The sequence below is a fragment of the Leguminivora glycinivorella genome, chromosome 2 (assembly GCF_023078275.1).
Source record: "Leguminivora glycinivorella isolate SPB_JAAS2020 chromosome 2, LegGlyc_1.1, whole genome shotgun sequence".
Taxonomy (NCBI): domain Eukaryota; kingdom Metazoa; phylum Arthropoda; class Insecta; order Lepidoptera; family Tortricidae; genus Leguminivora; species Leguminivora glycinivorella.
In genome coordinates, this window is record NC_062972.1 from 28,970,271 (window position 1) to 28,992,936 (window position 22,666).

The 22,666-nt window shown below is 37.8% G+C and overlaps 1 protein-coding gene and 1 long non-coding RNA gene across 2 annotated transcripts; both read right to left on the minus strand.

Annotated features, from left to right (window-relative positions):
- Nucleotides 1-209: 209 nt before the first annotated feature.
- Nucleotides 210-5,980, minus strand: LOC125234243. Its single transcript, XM_048140454.1, has 8 exons — nt 5,890-5,980; nt 4,891-4,947; nt 4,445-4,532; nt 3,944-4,009; nt 2,284-2,340; nt 1,554-1,709; nt 739-958; nt 210-368 (listed from the first exon to the last, which is right to left on the minus strand). The coding sequence occupies exons 1-7, from the start codon at nt 5,958-5,960 to the stop codon at nt 806-808; spliced, it is 648 nt and encodes a 215-aa protein (XP_047996411.1). The 5' UTR covers nt 5,961-5,980; the 3' UTR covers nt 210-368; nt 739-805.
- Nucleotides 5,981-15,540: 9,560 nt separating this feature from the next.
- On the minus strand, nt 15,541-17,622 carry LOC125237534. Its single transcript, XR_007178342.1, has 3 exons — nt 17,515-17,622; nt 16,906-16,962; nt 15,541-15,583 (listed from the first exon to the last, which is right to left on the minus strand). It is a non-coding gene; the product is annotated as an uncharacterized LOC125237534 (long non-coding RNA).
- Between the last annotated feature and the right edge of the window lie 5,044 nt (nt 17,623-22,666).

Here is a 22,666-nt window from a genome sequence, read left to right on the forward strand (position 1 = left end):
ATCGTTAGAGTTGAGGATTTACTAGAAAAAAAAAACATCCACTTTTGTACAAATGTCATCGCCCTTTTAGTTTTTCTATCTATCCTATTCACCGAGAGCTTGAATCTGTTATGTTGTTCATTTTCCCCTCGTATCTTTAGATATGTTTTTTTTTTTTTAAATATCAATATCAGAAGTAGCACACGAGAGGTTAAAATATACGGCTAGACTATTTTAGTCGTCACTCGTCACCCACAAGTCATATATTTAATTGTTACCAATAGTTTTACTTTCAGCTTATCATGGCTACGCATCATTCATTTCCAACTATGGCCCCATCATTTGGGGTAATTCTATAAAGGTTTATATAAGGATTATAACGATTCGTCCTGTAGCGGTAACTCGCTACCCGCTTCGCTCCGCTCATGACACTTAGACCGCCGGCTGGGCGCGCAGTCACAAAGCAGCGGCGCATACGTCACACGCCCCGCGCGCCGCGCGCATCACCCGCCGTCGCCACGGGGGCCGGATCGACGGGCCCCGCCACTTGCTCTCGGACCGCGTTCATATGCACCCGCGCGCTTGGTTTATATAGCTGCCGCTTACGCAAAAATCCAAATTGTAACGTTTAGTTTTATTTTTATTTAAATTTTAATATAATTTGAAGTTAACGTTGCTTTGCTTATTTATCGCTTCAACGACATCGTCCCTGCTTCGCAACAAAAGCTACGTGTAGTGACCTACCCGGTTTCTACAGTCCCTTAGACAACTCGGAAGAGAGTCGACATTCGCACTATTTCCCTTCTGCCGTCTTTTTGGATGCCTGTCAGTCCTCCATACCCATTGCCACCATTAGAATCATGTTGATAAAGAGCTGTATGACGGACGTATATAACATGTATGCTCCTAATGCATAATCTTCCTCGCCCAACTCTACGGATTTACCTCCTAAAACCATTTGTAGCTCTATTATGAACATCTGCAACAAAGAAATAAAAGGTAATGTCAACCTTAGATAAATAAAATTGTAGTTACAAGTCTTACTTAGCTCCCTAAGTAAAAAAAAAAGTATTTATAAATGTGTAGGTGCACAAATGTACAGCGGGTATGACAGAATCCGAAAACTATTTGATGTACAGTCACCGGCTAAAATATATTATGTTATGTATATTTAAAGTTGCAAACGGGACTTCATCGCGTATTACTATTTTTTAAACACTAACCGACGTTTCAAGGATGGCATTGTTCCCTTGGTCTCGGAGCAGGTTTAAAACATAGTAATACGCGATTAAGTCCCGTTTGCAATTTTAAATATGTGTAAAAATCGTGAAAGTTTAAATCAGTATATTATGTTACTCCTTCGAAGGCCGTAAAAATATGTGACATCTTACTGCTCTACGAATAAGATCGTAAATAAGCAAGGACGTATAAGCGATTTTTTCTTATAACTAGTACGTTAATTGTAGCAACTATTTCCGTAGATACCTATACCTACAAATAATCTTGAAATACTTTTTTTGAACTCCTTTAAATTGCAACACAAAAAAGAAAGAATATTAAAAACGTGTTCTTACCACAACATTGACTAAAGTCATGAGAAACGTAAGTGCAAACATGAGAGGTCTCGAATGAATGTCGAAGACTAGCATCATGACCATGGCTATTATACCGACGAGGCCCAGTGCTACGGAGATAGCTATTACATATATTATCCATTTTGTGAAGTCGAACTGAAAAAAAAAACAATATTTTGTTCAACTCGTCAGCCAGAAATCGAGTATTCCATCGACTGTCCCGTCTCGTACAAAATCATTATTTTGTGTGTTGCGATTTTATTGGCGTTTAAAACAGGTGATTATTTTACTGTAATTACTGTTGTAGGTGGGTACATCATATAATTCTGCACAATGCCAAAGTTCTTCTTAATGTCCTATATCGTCACTACTTTTAAAAAAACTTGTATCTTCGTCTGCCAATGAAAAGAAAATTGTAGTAAGTATGTATGGAATGCATATAGACTTACTGTGTTTTAACTTTGAGGAGCAGCGTGAGATACGAGATTTTTTCAAAGTAGTGACGATATGTTGGAATATTTCCTAAATTGAGATTTCTCATAGTTTTTATTATAAATCGGGATCTAAACTTTTTGAAAGATTCTTAAATTTTTTGTAATGATATTCTTAAAACGTAATTTTAAATTTTTGGGAACTTAATGCACATCTTACAGATACGATACATGCGAGCGAAACCTTAGGAAACTTTACTGCTAGAGTTATGAACGTTTATGTAAATTTTATAACTTACACTAGTAAACGCCAGTGCCACGCAGACTGCTACCACCCCGAGCGTTGCAAGCAGAGCCTGGATAAAACATGTGTTATCAACCTTTTGACTGCCGTAGTCCGATATAATGTACGAGGCATACAAAATCAAGCTCATTTTTAACCGACTTCAAAAAAGGAGGAGGTTCTCAATTCGACTGAATGTTTTTTTTTTTTTTTTTTTTTTTTTTTTTTTTTTGTATGTATGTTACTCGATATCTCCGAGAATCGTGGACCGATTTTCAAAATTTTTTTTTTGATCGAACCGGTATAACCCCGAGATGGTCCCATTGGCACCAAGTCAGGGTCTGATGATGGGATCCTGGAGAAATCGAGGGAACTCTTCAAATGTTATAGGCACATGTAATGTTTTTAGTCTATTTTTCAAAGGTACACCAGTATTTACGTCTGATGGTAATAATTTTATGTGGCTGAGCTGATGATGGAAGGTCAACTCCTCAATGGTTAGGAGTTAAAGGATAATTCTTTCACTACTGTACATGTATTCGGACTGATACATATAATATCACTAGGAACCACTAAAAATCAACTGAGCTGATGATGGAAGGTCAAGTCCTCAATGGTTAGGAGTTAAAGGATAATTCTTTCACTACTGTACATGTATTTGGACTGATACATATAATATCACTAGGAACCACTAAAAATCAACAAATAAATAAACTTTTTAACAAAAAATAAAACCGCCTTCAAAAATAAGCGCGTTACAAAACACGGAGAAACTAAAAAGCCAAAAATAATAAACCTTTCAATTCAGATTTCTTATCGTATTGCAATAAGCTAAACATCCAAATTATAAACAAATCAATTATTTTTGGAGTCGGTACCAGCCTGTGTATGGTTGGGTGGGGCAAACAGGCAATAGCAAGGCGACGAACAGGTCTGGTACCGACTCCAAAAATAATTGATTTGTTTATAATTTGGATGTTTAGCTTATTGCAATACGATAAGAAATCTGAATTGAAAGGTTTATTATTTTTGGCTTTTTAGTTTCTCCGTGTTTTGTAACGCGCTTATTTTTGAAGGCGGTTTTATTTTTTGTTAAAAAGTTTTGTCGAAGTCTGATAAGTAAATAAGACAAATAAAATTTTCATATGACTTTGCACCATATGACACGAACACGATCGAAGAAAATCTAAGCGGCTAAGGGCCACTTGCACCACCCGCTTAACTTAAGGTTAGTTTGCTGTCAACTGTCAAATTCCATGTAAAATGGTGGGTTAACCTCGGGTTAACTCTCCATTTTCGGTGGTGCAAGTGACCTTAAAAGGTATACATCATGTAAGTAAAAGTTTAAATTATGTTTAAAATATGCCTCCATAACCTTGTCGAAATGAATAGGTAGACGTTTGGCCACGATCACACCTGATGGTAAGTGATGATGCGGTCTACGGTGGAGCACGCTTACCTATTTAAACGGTCAGCTGTGTAAGCTTGGTCGCTTGATAAAATCTCCTAGCGCGTCCCTGCGTCCTTTTCGCACTTACAAACTTCTTAGAACGTGATAGGGCGATAAGTGATATGGCGTAAAAACTGGTATGTCGTAATGTATTTATAAGAAAATGGTGCAGCGTAAGTTGATTCTAAAGTTTTCAAAATAAGGATTTTTGGTAAAAGTTACTTACAATGATTATGATATGAGTTCTAAACCGGGCGGTGTAGCAGGCGCAAAATAGAGAATACAGTATTACCTGAAAAAATAAAAACCGGCCAAATGCGTGTCGAGCCATGCCCTTGCCTAAGGTGGGTTCCTTGCTTTCACTACCATAGAATAGTTAATAAGCTGTGGAGCATTTACGTCTTCTTAACATGGTATTTTTTCTTTCCTGAATATATTTCAGTCTTTAATATAATGAACGGTAAAATCTCGTTTCGAAATTGACATTGACATAAATTTGTAATATAACACTTTAAGTTCTCGCGCTGTGTACACATATTTAAAGTCACATACAGGTCGAACGCGATTAATTAACATTATTTTACCTTTTTTCCCAATGTTTCGGCCAGTGAAACCTGCAACCTGGCCGAAACGTTGGGGAAAAAAAAAGGTAAAATAATATTAATTAATCGCGTTAGACCTGTATGTGACTTTAAATAAATTTGTAATATGGTAAAACGTTACTTACAACTATTAATAAACATATGTAGTTTGTAGGAAACGTTCGAGCACATGCTAGGGTCGACATAAAACAGCCCATCACCGCCAAGATGATGCTGTAAAAAACGTAAGAGTAAACGTCAATATCTATCCAACGATATATCACACGTTAGGATTGAAATAAAAAAAAACCCACTATGCATGTAGGGGGGAGGGAGGTACCCTAATAAAACATTTCGTCACTGAGATTATCCACGGACGGACGGACAGACAGATATGGCGAAACTATACGGGTTCCTAGTTGACTACGGAACCCTAAAATCGAGGTCTGAATGTGTATTAATTTCATTTAGAAACCGTATTTTATAGAGATAATTAAAAAAATTTATGCCATTAGGACCATGATAATTATTAGCATGGCAAAAGTCTATGGTCCGTTATAAGAGTGCATAATAAAGTTAAAAATACACTTACAGGCATGGTATCATTATAATTAGGAACCACTCTCTGAAAAATTCTCTTAAGCCCTCGCTGAAAACATACGAAAGTAAATAATTATTATAAAATGTTGATCATTTTAAATGAAACTTAATTTGTTAAGGTTTTTTATAAAATTGCGAATCATAGTGAGGCCTATCGAGTTTATTTACATTTTTTAGAAATAGCAGTTTTATTTTGGTTTCAGTTGGGTTGGGTAATCGTAACTATGAAGGTCTGGTTTAAAATTTTGACTACTGTACTGTAAACTTACCAGTGCTCGAAATACCAGTGGCGGCTGGTGAAAATTTCTGCTAGGCAACACTGAGCCAAAAGAAACCTACCTTAACCGTAGGTACTTTACTAGTAATCAATTTTAGGCAAGCCGGTGGGAATCGGCTTGTATGGACCAGCTGCTGCGAAATACTATATATTATCCCAAGCTGGTCATACTGGCCGATGTCGCGTAGAGTTACTTCTAAAGATCTCTTATTTATTTATTATTTGGAGAACCAATAGCTTACAATTCAGAATAACAATATAATCCTAGTAAAAAAACAGCCAATTATAGATTCCCACCAATAGCAAGATGTAAAGAAAATGTCACACGCTATCGAATATGGTAACGTCACTTCAGAGCGGAACAGGAGCAGAGAGTGTAACGGCCCGGCCACGACATTGGTCTAAGCGCGACAGCGGTGAGCGGCAACCATACGTGCGAATATAAAAGTCCCATCGCTGTGTCTCGCTCCAATGTATGGCCGCCGCTCACCGCTGTCGCGCTTAGACCAATGTCGTGGCCGGGCCGTAAGGCGGTGGACGCTCGGAGCGGAGCGGTCGGTTCGGCGGGGCTTGTAGCGGAGCGGACGAGCGTGCGTCCAACCTTTGTAGCGTCGACTCAGGACACTTGTATGAGCTTCAATTGTTTGACATGCACGCCGCACGCCCCGCCCTGTTGCACTCAGTTTAGTGTAATATGTGGGTATTTATACTCACTTTATCATTACCAGCAGATTAAATGCAAAGGTGATGAGTAGCATAATAAATAATATGACCATAACTTTCATTACGAAATCATTTCGATCACCACCGCTGTAGACATCTGAAAAAAAAAACCTCTGGAAGTTGGATAAATTTGTAATTGTAGCTTTGCTATATCAACTGGTATAGTATTATGTAGACGACTCAAAGTCAACAATTTGATACGAATCAGACACAGAAGAAGAATAACATGTATTTGTTAAATTAGGTATGACGCCATGAAGCGTTATACTTACATACGGTACGAACATAAGTAGGGCGCTAAATACCAAATAGATTGGATGTTTATTAGATACATGGGTTAGGGTTAGCAATATTTTTGCTTTTTTCATACCTTCCGTGTTGGATACACTTTCGGATTCAACATACTTGTATGACAACCTAACCACAATATTTTGATAAAACCTCCGACATAATGGACCGATTTTCATGAAACATGGCTAAGAACACTTCCGACTAACTCAGCTTTCAAACAAAAAAAAAACGAAATCTAAATCGGTTCGACCGTTCGGGAGCTACGATGCCACAGCCAGACACAAACACAGACATACAGATAGACAGACAGACAGACACGTCAAACTTATAACACCCCCTCGTTTTTGCGTCGGGGGTTAAAAATGACCCTTGTGATTAAAATATCCTTATAATGGTTGGGAAGGATTTAACTCCAAAATACTTAGTTAACTTGTCAATCCGTAGCTGTCACTGCCGCATAATATGGAAAGGTGTTAGACACACAAAGCGTTACATTATCGTTGCGCGAGCGTTTTTTACCGCAGCTAACAGCTGACCTAGCCAAATGACAATCGTTGACGCTAGACGCTGATCGAAACGCAGTCTAGCTATATCGCGCCAATACGGAAAAGCGATACTGATTCCTAGCTACGATATAGTACATTACGATACAAGTGCGTAAAAAAGGAAGTTCGAAACAAGTGGCGATAAATTAAAACACGACCGAAGGGAGTGTTTTAAATCGACACGAGTTACGAATTCCTTTTTGCACGTGTATCGTACGACGATTTTCAGTACAGATGAGCCTTCAAAGTTTCGACCTGGCATATAATGAACCACTTCTCGCACTAGTTAGTGCGTAAAAAAACACCATCTGTACTGAAAAGGATATTATAATAGGCGTTTGTGCATTTGGCTATCCTGACCCTTTAGCAGAACTTGCCTTGTTGGGTGCGAGTCCATACATCAAACGCGACTTCATGTATGGAATCGCGCGCGACAATGCAAGTTGTGCTAGAGGGGCTGGAGTGAATGAGAAATACTAGATTATTACTGACCTCCAGGTCCATCGCTTCCGAACCACGACACGAAGTATTCCCGATTTTTCACTGTAACAAAATATCTTTGATAGCATTGATAAATAGCTCCAAATTGCCTACAATACATAATATTGGGGAAAAAAAAATCTTTCTAGGATCAAAGGCTTGTATGGGACAAAAAAACATTCTGGCTAGAAAAGCTATAAATCGAGTAAAACTCATAATTAATGGAAATTTAGAATTTTATTTTCACCTACTATTTTTTACGTCGATTTTTCCTATTCGGTATCAATTATTTCCAGGCCCCGTAGCCGAATGGCATTTCTCCGACGCCAAACGAAAGCGATACGCCGTACGCATTTACCTACTAGCGCTGTGATTCGTGTGCGTTTCGTGATTAATTACAATCATCATCATTATAAATTGTAAATTATGTAGCATGTAAGCGTCTTGGTTTTAATACTGTAAGCTTGTATGTTGAGGTCTTGGTGTCCAAGCTTCTTAGTAGACACACAAAACTACGGATCTATAAGACCGTGATCCGCCCCATTTTAATGTATGGGTGTGAGGCTTGAACACTAACACTCAAGGAGGAAAACAGCCTCCTAGTAACAGAACGTAAGGTGTTCAGGAAGATTCTGGGACCCGTGAAAAGTGAGTGACCCGTGAAAGTGAGACGATGGCAGTTGGAGAATTTGAAAAAATTCCGAAATTGAACATCTTATAGCCGAACCGAATATAATAGGTGAGACCAAGGCACATTGTCTCCGCTGGCTTGGCCATCTTATAAGGATGGGTGAGGATCCGGCAGTCAAGAGAGCCTATCTGGGTTGTCCAACTGGACGCCGTCCCGCTGGCCATCCTAAATATCGTTGGGCAGATAGAGTGGAAGCAGATCTCCGTGAACTCGACGTTAACGAGGGCTGGCGAGAGGTCGCTCTGGACCGCGTAAAGTGGCGTTCTTTTGTGTTGGAGGCCAAGACTCACTTTGGGTCGTTGCGCCAACAAAAGTAAGCTTACTAGCTTGTATGTTGAATGAATAAAATAAATGAAATGAAAATAAACGAAATTACCATAATCATCATTATCGTCATCAATGTCATCATTGGCTACAGTATCTTTGCAGATGATAACACAGCAACTCAGCAGGTATTTTGACGATACATAGCTTACTATATTTTGCGTTAGCGTTCATTTTGCCTCTTCTCTTCTTATGTTTTTCTTTATGTAATACAGTTCCGCGTACATTTTTTTCTTCATCTTCATCAGCATACATATCAACGGAAGTATGAGCACCTTTTTGTTGAGATAAACTACTTTCTTCGACATCCTTAGCATTATCATTTTGTATAGGATCTTTGTCACTCATCTAGAAATAAACCAGAATAATTTGGACTAAAATTAAGCTCTTACGTGCTTCAATATACTTAAGTAATTTTAAGACTTGTATTTTGCTACACTCTTATCAGGGTCCATGTATGTATAATATTATCGATACCTTTGGGTTCAATTGGCGTAAAGGACAAAATGCAGGTTTTCAGGAGAAGCAAAAAACAACTTTTTTTTTAGAAAAATGTTTATATCTTTTTTGTTTTTTGACCTATATTTGTGACGTATATAGAAAAATATGTAGATTTTTAGTATCCTTCACCTAGTGTAGCAACCGTAGTGATAAACTAAACGGTTTAGAAGTTAGATGGTTGTAAAGGACACGTCAAAATGCTATGGACGTCCTTTACACCCACGATTTTTTTGAACAATTAGAGTTGATAGGGTCGTAAATGACGGTCTTAGATGATTTTTATACAAATTCGGGGCGTAAATGTAACCGGAATGGTACAAATGGCAACTGTTTTTAGCTTAGTTTACAATTGAGAAACTTGAAAAATGTATCAAAACGTAGTTAATATGGCATAGAATAGCCACATTAGTGTTACAGTGTATATTTATCTAAATATTTAGCAGAGACAAAGAACAAGACTATTTTATATCCAGTTTTGCAATAAAGACAACATTTGCTTAAAAACTATCTAGTATTTTGGAAAGTTATTATTTTAGTACTCGCCGCTGTCTCAACTCTCAATAAGTTACGCATTCAGTATTTAATTCTAGCAGGGAAACGCTTTCGTAGTTTAAGTAAATATAAAAACACTAATGGTAATCACGTAAACTTTAATCAGCAACTGTGAACAGTAGACTATATTAATACGACAGTAATTTTAAATATAAAGTACAAAGAATTTCTTCACAAATATAGGCCAAAAAAACAAAAAAGTGGGTTTATCTTTCTCTTGGAAACCTGCATTATATGTCCTTTACGACAATTGAACCCAATGATATCGATTACAGTTGCGGATAAAATATTTTTAGTGCTGGTCGTAAAGGACGAAGAACAAAAAAACTTGTCCTTTACGCCCAACTTTACCACACTACTATAGAAAGTGATCCTTAAAAAGTAAGGGCTTAAAGGGCAATAATATATATCAAGGTGACTTACGACTATATTTTTATAAGAGATATCGAAATTTTAACTACACAGATCGATAGCGCTTGAAATTCTGAACAAAACTGTATATATAACTCATTTTCGCCAAAATGTCCTTTACGCCAATTGAACCCAGAGGTATCGATATGGTAAGCAAATCAATTGTATTAACTTATCTTATCTACTTAAATTCAAATTGGAACCATTCGATATGCTTTTGATATGCGTTAAATCATCACAAAATTGCAAATGAATGTCTATTTATAAATAAATGCGTGGAAATGCTGCTAGTGTGATGGGAACCTTTGGGCCCGGTACGACTCGGGCGGGTCCTAGTTAGTTTGCGCGTATGTTGTTGTTGCAATAACCCACATATGGGTAAATGACGAAGCCTGTTGCGGATAGCTTTATTGTTTGTGTGTAAGGACGACGCCTGTTGCTGATTTAAGGCTGTAACCTCATGACGAAGCCTGCGTTGCGGATAATTGGTTGTAAAATATTTAGTGTTATTTTTGTCCAATAAATGTTTTTATAAATAAACATAATATTAATACTGGAATACGTGAAACACTAACTATTATTAGGTAATTAAATGAAGTAGGGAAAAGATTTGTCTAACAACCTAAATAACCAAAAGCAAAGCAAAAAGTAAAGTAAGTAAAATTTTAAGCAAAATAAACTTACAAATATTATAAATATAATAATTTACAAATCACCGTAAAATAAATCTCAAAATCGAAAATAATATAGAAAATAACACATTATAGACACATTACTGACATGAAGCAATAAGCAGAAATGTCAATAGTCATAGACAACTTTATAGCATTTTAGTGTATGTTCATAGAAATAGAAAATAAAATGCAATCTATGGTAGTGTCACAAAGAGGGCAATAGTATAGTGATGTACCGATGCCGGTAAAAATTACGTTAAGGAAAAAATAAGAAAATTATCTTAAACTGAAGAGTAGGTATAAGAGTATTAGTAAATCAATCAACTCGTAGCCCCCTATTATCTTTAAATACTTATGAATATCAACACAGCGTATGCTGTTTTGATAGGTATTCGTCCTCAAAAGTAGATAAGTAAGTTCCTCGGTTCCCTACACTCCTGGAAAAAATACCATTTTTGTTCGGAATGGTTACGCGCAAAAATTGTCTTGTACTGTACCTATTGTATCTTTATAAGAGTTATGCTAAAAGTGATACAAATAACTACAGTTACGTATGTAGTTTAAAAAACTGAAATACGTAGCTGCAAAAGTGCACGGCAAATTAATTAATTAATTAATTCATCATTTCTTGATACAGTTTCGCAGCTCACTGTAGGCAAGTATTACATTCAAAACTACATTAAATATGCGTCGATTAAATCTTCCAGCTTGCGTTTGCTTTCGTTTTTGCTACAGGGATCGCAGGCGTTCATCGTTGAATTGACTGACAACCGTCAAGGTTGTAGTTCTGTTACAAAATGTAAATCAATTATCCTTCTTTGTCCTATATATTCTATTTAGCCAACATACTCCCTAATGAAGTAAAGAAAAAAATAAAATTTAAATACAATATAAATTTATTAAATTAAATATAACTATGGACCGTGCATATAACATAAAAGAAAAAGTTTATTTATAAAACATATATTTGTGGCGTTTGACCAGAGAAGGGTTATTAGGCACAAAAACACTTCTCTGTTGTAAAGCCTCAAATTTCAATGAAAATTGGATACCTACCCTATTATTTTCAGTGCCCGGAATTTTCCCGTCGAAACAAAAGATTGTCGCAATCTGTTTAGAGATGGAAACATTTTTATCGATATCGAGTATTACTTCATGTAAACAATCATGTCAATATAATTAAAATTGACATTATTAACCCCCGACGCAAAAACGACGGGGTGTTATAAGTTTGACGTGTCTGTCTGTCTGTCTGTGTGACTGTGTGTCTATCTCACTGTATCTATACAAATACAAATAATTTGTATAGATACAGTGAGAGTTGTATAGAACTGTATCTGTGTGTGGCATGAGGGCATCGTAGCTCCCCAATCGATAACCCGATTTATATATCGTCACTACTTTTTAAAAAACTTGTATCTTCGTCTGTCAGTGAAAAGAAAATTGTAGTAAGTATGTATGGAATGCATATAAACTTACTGCGTTTTAACTTTGAGGAGAAGCATGAGATACGAGATTTTTTAAAAGTAGTGACGATATAGTTTTTTTTATTTGAAAGCTGAATCAGTCGGGAGTGTTCTTAGTCATGTTTGTCCACTATGTCGGGATTTTTTCAAAATGTAAATTTTGTGGTGAAATTTCTTTTGTTACACAACTATCGATATCGATAAAAAATGTTTCTTTCTAACTACGACAGTCTTTTGTTTCGCCGCGAATATTCCCGGCAGTGATTATTTTGAACAGCGTGACCAGAGTCAACATTTCTCTTAATAGTAAATAATGTCTTAACCTGAAAATGTGTAGGTTACAAGTTGATTTACGAACATTAATTTATACATTTTACATAGAATTTTTACAAGAATGTTTTAAGTAAGTTTACACATCCGAAGAATATAGCCAAATTAAAGTGTCAGTCAAACCCTGAAATATTACTATTTTTGTATTAGATAGGAGGCAATCGAGCGCATTGCCTAATGGTAAGTGTTTACCGCTGCCCATGAACACATTTAAGACGTTCTTTCGGCTCTTTTCTCGAAGGCTTAAGACCCATTTACACGGCACGCGTAGTTGCATGAGCCACGCAATCAAATTCCGCATTACAGCATTTGCAACATATTACCGGATCTCATACCGTGTAAATTAGCTTCAAAACTAAGTGTCCAAGCGTAACATGGCATTTCTTAAGCTTTCTCAGCCCTAAATTATAAAATTTCTAAATAACAAAGTCAGGCAGACTAATTTTAACTAAATTAGGAATCTGCAAGGCCCAGGAGTCCTATAATGTTTATAAACAGTTGTATTATGGAAGTGTAGAGCATGTACGCGCCGAGAGCATAGTCTTCTTCGCTCAACTCTACCGATTTTCCTCCGAGAACCATCTGCAGCTCTATTATGAGCATCTGTAAACATATATGCAACAATTAATTAACATCACATACAAAAAACACAATGGGGAATAGTTGCTATACTATTTTCCACCTTAAATGAGTTCGGTGATACTTCCCAAAATTCTAAATTACACATACTATGTTTGCAAAATATTTTTGAAAAATAATTTATACTTTGACGAAAAATAATGATCGGTAAGGTCGCGTGACACTAAAACCTAAGATTAGGAATAACTAATCTTACCACAATGTTTACTATAGTAAACCCGACGAGGATCACTATCATCAGAGGCTTCGAATGGAAATCGAATGCGAAGCGAGCGATCATCACCGCTAGGGCCACAACTGACAGAGCCACCATCACGCAAACGATGATCAGTATACACTTTGTGAAGTCGAACTGAAAGAAAATAAGGCTAGGTTCAGATGACCGTTAGGCTAAGTTCAGATGAATGTACGGCGACGCGCGGTTTTCTCGCCGCGCGGTTGATGATTGTAACAATCAATGGTATTGTTTACATGACCGATTCTGCGCGGCAACGCGCGGTCATGTACATCTGAAACTTAGCCTTAAATATTGTAACAAAATCAATGGTGTTGTGTACATGACCGCGCGTTGCCGCGCGTGATCGTGCGCACCGCCGTGCACCGCGCGCAAAGTCCATGAGCGTCAAGCCGCCGTCGGCGTCGATCTGTGTGCGTAGCCAAATGCACAAACGTCCACGAAACGCTCACGATAATATCTCATTGCTCTCGCGGATTGGCGCGACAGAGCCAGATTACATTTTTGCGGCGTTTCGGTGGCGTTTCGCGTCGCAGAAATGCCATTCGGCTACGGGGCCTATACAGATTCAAAGCGCGGCAGCGCGTTCATCTGAACTTAGCCTAAGGTCAACAGAGGTACGTATGTCATAAAGGGGAAATGGGTCTGCGGTTACGTTAGGGCCTTTATTTGTATGATGAGAACAGATATTTGTTCCGAGTTATGTTTTGTTCTGAGTCATGGATGTTTTCTATGTATTTGTGTATTATATGCATACACCGTGTTTTTTTTGTTTTCTGTTAAATTCGACACGCAGTTAGGTTCATCATCAGGAACCACCCTGTACATCGCTTTTTGTTAAATTCGAACGTTTCCATACAAAATAAATGAATTTATTAGTGTGAGAGGACCTTAATCATAACATTAAAGTCATTGTCAAGTGTTTGACGGCACATGTCAAAACAAATAATATTAGGAAGTGTAAGGGATGCCATATAATTAGGTATATAATCAAACTAACCATTCTAATACTAGTAATTAAGCAAAATATAAATAAAACAAAACTGAAATGAATTATTCTACCTACTAACCACCTTAAAGTAAAAATTAGTTATAGATATGTAATATTTACAGCAGGAAATAAAAGGCTTTTTATTTTTTATTTTATTATTTATAAGGGATGCCACACACGTGTACAGTAATTTTTTTTTTTAATAATTCGATAACTGTAAGAGTTAAGAGGCTAGTTTCTTAGAGAAATTGATTGTATTTGAACTAAAGAATCTTCCCTTAAAGTTAACAGAATTCAATAAAACAGGGTGTATATTGTTGTCTGGGTACCCACAACACAAGCCTTCTTGAGCTTACCCTGGGACTCAGTCAATCTGTGTAAGAATTTCCTATAATATTTATTTATTTATTTACATAATATAAAATAGTAATTTGTTTAAAGGTATTAGATATACATTTACTAACCTTTGTAAAAGATAACATGACACAGACAATCACAACCACCACCGTGGCCAAAAATGCTTGTACTATAATCTCAGTCTTGTATCTCGCGGACACTCCTGCGACTACCAGAGACTCTAATATCACCTGCAAGTTCATTGTTTTGTAAGAAAATATTGCAGCGCACTAGCCAGAAAATACATTACGATACAGGTGCGGAAAAAAGGAAGTTCGAATCGAGTGGCGATACATTAAAACACGACCGAAGAGTGTGTAAATCGACACGAGGTAAGAATTTCCTTTTTTTGTTATCGGTTCCGTAGTCAACCACTAGCTGGGGCGGAATGCCCGTCGCGTGTGAACGCTCGCGGGTCTCGCCAATATGTAAAGTCCGAAAATGCTAAAATAAAAAGGAGCCCCCCCCTAAAAGTTAAATTTATCGAAAAAAATGGTCCATTCAGAACAACTAAGTTAAAAGATATGAATATCTAACTTAGTTGTTCTGAATGGACAATTTTTTTTCGATAAATTTAGCTGGTAACACTAGTATATTGAACTAAAATTCCCCAATTGAAAAAAAAAACTTTAAAATTGAGGTTCCTCTCTCGACTTAAAACTTAATCAATCGTAACGAAATTTGAGAATCTGAATAACAATTAAATAATCTGTGTCGGACCGTTTAGTTTTTTCGGCTAATTGTACCAATTTTGAATACCATACACCTTTTTTGCAGCATAATCAATAAGGACGTTTTAAAAAATCTTTGATGGGCTCTAGCGTCTTTGAAAGTAATAATATCAAAAAAATCAAAACGGTCCGACACAGATAAAAAAAAAATGTGATGAAAAAATCTTTGCTCTATCTTCAAAAACCAGGGAGAAAATAGTCCAGAGCATTTGTATGGAGAATTGACCCCTCCCGTATCGTCTTAAGCGCTGTTCATACAATTTCTTATCAGATAGGCGTCGAAATCCGCGTCAGCTAGCGGTGGCCCTAAAGTCTATAAAACTATACAAATGTAACTTACAACAAGTACTAAACACAGGTAGTTCGTAGGTGTGACGCGTGCGCATTTCGAAGTAGGCATGTAGCAACCCAGTACCATTAATCCGACCCTTCATAAAACATAACACAAACGTTAGAGACAAATAAAACCATATAATACTATAGAGGAATAAGTATGGGACTTGTAACTCCATAAATCAGTAAATGCGGCTTATTTGTATAGGCATAGTTAAGTGACATCTAGCGACAATCACGCGTCAATCACGCGTCAACTAGCGTAAATTATCAGTACTGCTACTTGTCAATAGATGTCACGACAAACGGAAAGTCTAATGCTCACCAATTTTTAGCTAATTTTACAATAGTATTATCAAATACTATATAAACTCAGAGTTAATACGTGCAGCTTGGTGCCAAAGTTGGCAACACGCGATACTAGTTATACGGCATGAGTTGATCAAATAGTTTAGTTCATACAGTTTAAAATTTTAAAAAGTCACACACTCTTATTTCTTTGTTTTATTCCGTCTAAAAATGTTAAATTAAATCAAGTAATCGCATTTTGTGTTGTTTTATGTATTACGCCTATACTGACAAACTACTTTGAACAACTCGTGCCGCTAGATGGCGCTGCTAAAATCGTTGCCGCTTCATTGTATGGGAAACGTCACAAGCTGCACGTATTAACTCTTAGAGTTTATAATAGTATTTGGTATTATTTATAAAATGGTAATTAATCTTGAAACATATTTGTTTATTCATTATCATTACACATACGAGTCCACATGGTAAGGGTCAAATGCACGTTCCAGGGTTAGCAAAATAACCAGAATGCGTAGCCGAATGCACAAACGCTCACGATAATATCTCTTTCGTAGCTACCTATCTCTATCGCTCTTGCGTATTGGTGCGACAGAGCCAGACTAACTTTCTGCGGCGTTTCGATTTCGTTTCGCGTCGCAGAAATGCCATTCGGCTACGGGGCCTGGGGTCCATTTCTCGAAGCTACTAGTTAAGTATAATTTACAAGCGGTAGTCAGTGTCTAATACGACAAGTTGGAAAGAGACTTCCGGTTGTAAATTGTAACTTTCAGTTTTGAGAAATGGGCCCCAGGGGTTAGACGGACCTTAGGTTTTTATACATACATACAACATAAATACAATCACGCCTGTATCCCATAAAGGGGTAGGCAGAGCACATGAAACTACTAAAGCTTCAGGGCCATTCTTGGCAAATAAGGGGTTAAAAGAAAACGAAACTATGGCATTGCAGTGACAGGTTGCCAGCCTCTCGCCTGCACCACAATTTAACCCATATCCCATAGTCGCCTTCTACGACACCCACGGAAAGAAAGGGGGTGGTGAAATTCTTAACCCGTCACCACACAGGCAATACAAATACTTACAAGGAATTAAAATAATAAATACTTACAAGGAAGGAATAACTATTATCATAGAAAATCTTGTAAAAATCTCTTTTAACGTCTCCCTGAAAATAAAAGGTTATTACTGTAGATATACGAAAACCTTATGTTTGGATATAACGGCCAGTTGCATCAACCATATTTGACAGACACGTCATCATCACGCAGCAGAGGTCTATGGAACTTCCCACACAAACAAATTTAACGAACGCATTAACAGTGACAGACGGTTCGGTGCAACTGGCCCTAAGTATAGCGCTTTGTAAACTGTATACACTTTGTAACATAACTGCCGAAGATAAATCCTACGGCTTATACATTACCTTCATAGTACCTTTAATTTTCATGGTGTTTATTTTAAAAAAAGGAAGTGGTATTCGTAACCGCTATTCGATACCGGTTATGCTCTTAAATGGATCACCGGCATTAATGTTACATCCTGTATTTAAAGTCACATACAGGTCGAATTATTTTACCTTTTTCCCAACGTTTCGGCCAGGTTGCACCGTGGTCGCGGAAGACTGTAGTTCGCGCAAAAAGAGGTAAAATAATGTTAATTAATCGCGTTCGACCTGTATCACCTGTATGTGACTTTAAATAAGTATGTGTACACTTACACTAATAGAACCACCAGCATAAATGCTACTGTGACCAGTAGCATAACCAACAAAATCACCATGACTTTCCTCACAAATACATTTCGATCCTCCTTGTCTGGGCTGTAATCTATTGTGGCTGGACCGTGAACACAGACAAGACAAAGAACACATAATAACAACAAGACAGAAAGTAATGAAGCTGCCTCATCTCACGTGTTGCTGGTGACTTCCAGATACAAAGTTTTATTTTCTACTCGTCGACTTTAATCTGTCAGTTAGGACACCACAGACTAAACTATAAATGCTGTCTTTTCAGTGTTAGATAGTCTTTGACACTTAATCAACTATAATATTTCATTACAGTTCACTTTTAGTTAACTGTAATTATTTCAAAAATAGAACTTCATACAAGATCTTTACTAATTTGCGATACCTGGCAAATTGTTCTGCATCTGAAATACGTTTTTTTTATCTGTCGCGTTATCGACCAATCAGAGACGGTTATTACAAACAATTGGTTGCCAATAATTTGTTGATAAACGGTGAACGACGCCATCAACATTAATTTTAACTTGAATCATTATATTTTCTACGTGACCATTAATGATGATGTTGACTCATATAAATGTAAGTGTTTACAATTAGTCCCGATTTAAAATTATGAGTGCAAATCGTGTTAGTCTGAATCAATATAATTGGTTGCCAAGTAATTCGATGTTGATACATCAACATTAATTTTAACTAGAATGATGATATTTTTCGTCCATTGATGATGAAGACGACTGAAAAGCTTTGTATTATATCACGATTGTATAAAATACTATTACGACAACCGGTCTGGCCTAGCGTATGCTGCCTGCTAAGCCGTGGTAACGCAAAATGCCGGGATAACGCAAGGAAAATGAGTTATTTAATTTTCATACCTGGATGCCGTGAAAACCATCCTGGTGCATGACCTTGGTCCTGTGGTGGCCCTTGTGGAAACCACCCTTGTCCCTGCCCTTGACCTTGTGGTGGCCCTGAGTACCAACCCTGTCCTTGCCCTTGGCCTTGTGGTGGCCCTTGCGGATACCAACCCTGCCCCTGACCCTGTGGTGGCCCTTGTGAAAACCATCCTTGCCCTTGCCCTTGGCCCTGTGGTGGCCCTTGTGAAAACCATCCTTGCCCTTGCCCTTGGCCTTGTGGTGGCCCTGAAAACCATCCCTGCCCTTCGCCTTGTGGCGGCGCTTGTGGTGGCCCTTGCGGAAACCAACCCTGTCCTGGCCCTTGAGGTGGCTGGTTGTAACCAACTATGTACTCTTGTTCTGTAATAAAGTAGCGATATTAGAAAAATAATATTATCCTCGTAAGGCCCAATGTACAGTCAGCCAAAAAAGTGGTTTACCACATTTCGACCTTATGTGTTTGAAATAGAGTCGAAAAGTGGTAAACCACTTTCTTGGCTGACTGTACATTACAATGCACATAGTTTTTGCAATCTAATTTGAACCTTTCAAGAACTGAATAAAGTAGAATTTCCATTGTTACACTGATTTTGGAAACAAACGAAAATCTTACCAATTTATATTATATAATAAGGTTCAACTTCAAAATGGGAAAACTAACTATCGTGAACCTTACGAGGTTATGTAAGTAATGATGTTGATATAAAGAGATTTGCAGAATCTTGAGTCTTACGGTTCAGCCACGACATTGGTCTAAGCGCGACAGCGGTGAGCGGCGGCCATACATTGGAGCGAGACACAGCGATGGGACTTTTCATTCGCACGTATGGCTGCCGCTCACCGCTGTCGCGATTAGACCAATGTCGTGGCTGGGCCGTTAGAATTACATTATTTTACTGTAAGTACAGATGTAGTGCGAAAAGGTTGTCCTTGATATTTTCCCGGAAAATGTTGTATTTGTTATGTTAGTTCAGACAGTGTCAAAAAGCGCTGGTGGCCTAGCGGTAAGAGCGTGCGACTTTCGATCCGGAGGTTGCGGGTTCGAACCTGGCTCGTACCAATGAGTTTTTCTGAACTTATGTGTGAAATGTCATTTGATATTTGACAGTCGCTTTTCGATGAAGGAAAACATCGTGAGGAAACCGGACTAATCCCAATAAGGCCTAGTTACCCTTCGGGTTGAAGGTCAGATGGCAGTCGCTTTCGTAAAACTAGTGCCTACACCAAATCTTGGGATTAGTTGTCAAAGCGGACCCCAGGCTCCCATGAGTCATGGCAAATGCCGGGATAATGCAAGGAGGATGAGTTCAGATAAAGGGACAACCGAAAAGTCATATAGAGAATTACGTCATAAAATCGTAATCTTACCAAAAACTGTTTTGTTATTCGCAGATTTACTATATTCTACATCTTTCAATTCGTCTCGTCCCGTCTGACGTTCTTCTTCTTTATGTAGTACACTTCTTCGTACATCTTTTTCTTCATCTTCGTTAGCATGCATATCAAGGGAAGTATCCAGACTTGCCTGTTCAGGTATATGGTTTTCTTCGAGATTCTTATCAATATCATCTTGGACTGTGATTTTGATGTCACTCATCTGAAAGTGAGAAAAAATGTTGTTTCCTTTGTGAATGTGAGTGAAGAAAACATGTAATAAGGTCTTTGGATTGTTCTCACCACTATGTAGGTATTGAATTTGCTGAACAAATAGCAAATTTTGACACTGAACAACTTGTGACGAGCAATAAATATAAACGAATTCAAGCTTATAATGTCCTATTTTGACTGATTCGAAGAGTGTAGCTTTTGTTTAACTTATGTTTGTTTTATAGGGCAAATGTTGGAAGTTGAATTTGACCTATTTTTACATTATTACATTGAATAGTATATGTAAATCGGATGACAATATTGACAATGCCATATTATAGTGACATACAGCTGATCTGATGATGAAGCCAGAGGAGATAACTGTCTTTAATAATAAAATGTAAACTTATGAAGCTTGTGGTTTCTATTATTCCCTTATCGAGTATTATGTAGTTGTTTGTCAGCTAAAAGTATAAACAAAGAAAACATTTTGAACAGAAAAGGATGTTTTGGACGTTAACACTAATTAGATCACAGGACCGTTACAATAAGGCAAAAAAGTAATATGTTAATATTTGTATATGGGAATATATGTACGTTATACTCACAAATAATAATAATTGATTAAATCAGTAATTCTCTAAAAATAAATTAAAATTATTATCAAACATAAATCTTCTAGAAAACAAGCCTACGGCTTACTTCAATATGACTGACACTAAATGTCAAACATAGACTCGTTTTTTACTGAAATAATAAAAAATACATATACACATGAAATAAGGTCGTTAAACTTCTCTGAAAAACTTATTTCTTGCAGTTATCTACAAATTATAAACGAATCTTGTGTAAAAAAAACTTTTTTATAAGTATTTCAGCAATCAATAGTGCCTTTATCGGTTGTCCAGAAACAAGTTGCGATCATTTTTCTGAGCAATGGCAATGGCATCTTTTTTTTTCCACTCGACCCGGTCGTCGGCGTTTTCCTACCATTTTAGGTAGAATGAGTCTAGTCGGTAGGTACGTATGGTCGCGCGATAAATGATAAAGGGCTAGTTTAGACATAGCGAAAATCGCGCGGATGCAAACCGCGCGGATCTACAGCGCGGATCTCATTTTAATCACCAGCACGGGAAGCATGGTCGCGCGATAGACGATAAAATAGCAGGCCGTCCCTATCGCACTATTTATAAGTGATATTTTATCGTCTATCGCGCGACCATGCTTCCCGTGCTGAACGTTCACACTGCATACGCGGTTTGCATCCGCGAGATTTCCGCTATGTCTGAACTAGCCCAAAACATTTGGCCGTCGTTAACGCACTCACAAATAGTGCGATAGGGACGGCCTGATGTTTTATCATTTATCGCGCTACCAGGCTTGCCAGCCAGGTCATCCCGCCATCTCCTTTTTGGTCTGTCCTGAATTCCGACTATTTCCGACCTGCACCGTTTATGGTGTTTCGCTTGCCCTTGCTAGAAAAAAATATCGAGTAGGTACATGTTCCGTGATGTTTACTCAAGTAAAGTATTTCATTCTAAAGTCATTTACTCATGGTAGAATGTCTGTTAACTGAGCCGGTTTGTGATACCCTCAGAGGTCTTAATTCGCCAAGCACCGAAGTTGAAAAGGGCGGCCATAAACAAAATTCACAAGATAATAAGAACAATTTGAGAGCGGATTGTTCCATAGTCTTCAAGTTTACTTTGGAACAAACAGCTGGGCCATACAAATGTAAACATTAGAAGGCGTGTATTTTTAAACTCCGTTTTTGCAGAGCATGTTTTTTTATGCGATTGGAGGCAAACGATGACACCCGAAACGACACAAGCGTTTGTGCAATGCCGGCCTTATGGGTGTCGTAGATATTGACTGTGGGCTACTGGTCAATGAGGAGGCACACTGACATTTTATCCCGCCAGGCGGCGCCTGTGCAAGTGTCTAGCCTTGTCACTGTCATTCAGAATATGTGAGAGAGAGAACATATCATCTTCTCGCTCTCACGTATGAAATTCTTTATCTGTGCAATGGAATAATAGGGTGGCGCCATCTGTCATAACCTTTGAGTGTGCCTCCTCATTGTGATGTTGGCGATGGGCAAGCAACCTGTCTCTGCAGTATCATAATTTCTTTCAACCCTTAATTGTTAAAGTTTTATAATAAACTTCAATTTTGAGATAAATAAAACCTTCTGAGGTTCATAGGTCTATATATGTAACTATACTTTAACTGTAAAAATAATATATGTAACTATACTTTAACGGGCCGGCCACGACATTGGTCTAAGCGCGACAGCGGTGAGCGGCGGTCATTCATTGGTGCGAGACACAGCGATGGGACTTTTCAAACGCACGTATGGCTGCCGCTCACCGCTAGCGGCCGCTGTCGCGCTTAGACCAATGTCGTGGCCGGGCCGTAACGCGACTCAACTCAACATACCTAAGACGCGTTGGGATAAGCCACGTCACGTGTTCATCACTATGAACACGTGACGTGGCTCATCCCAATTTAAGTTTAATTAATAAGGTTCAATTTAAGTAATTTAGTTAATAAGGTTCATAATCCTGTTACTATCTGTCTATATATTTTCCCGTTTGCCTCCAATCGCATAAAAAAACATCCTCTGCAAAAACGGAGTT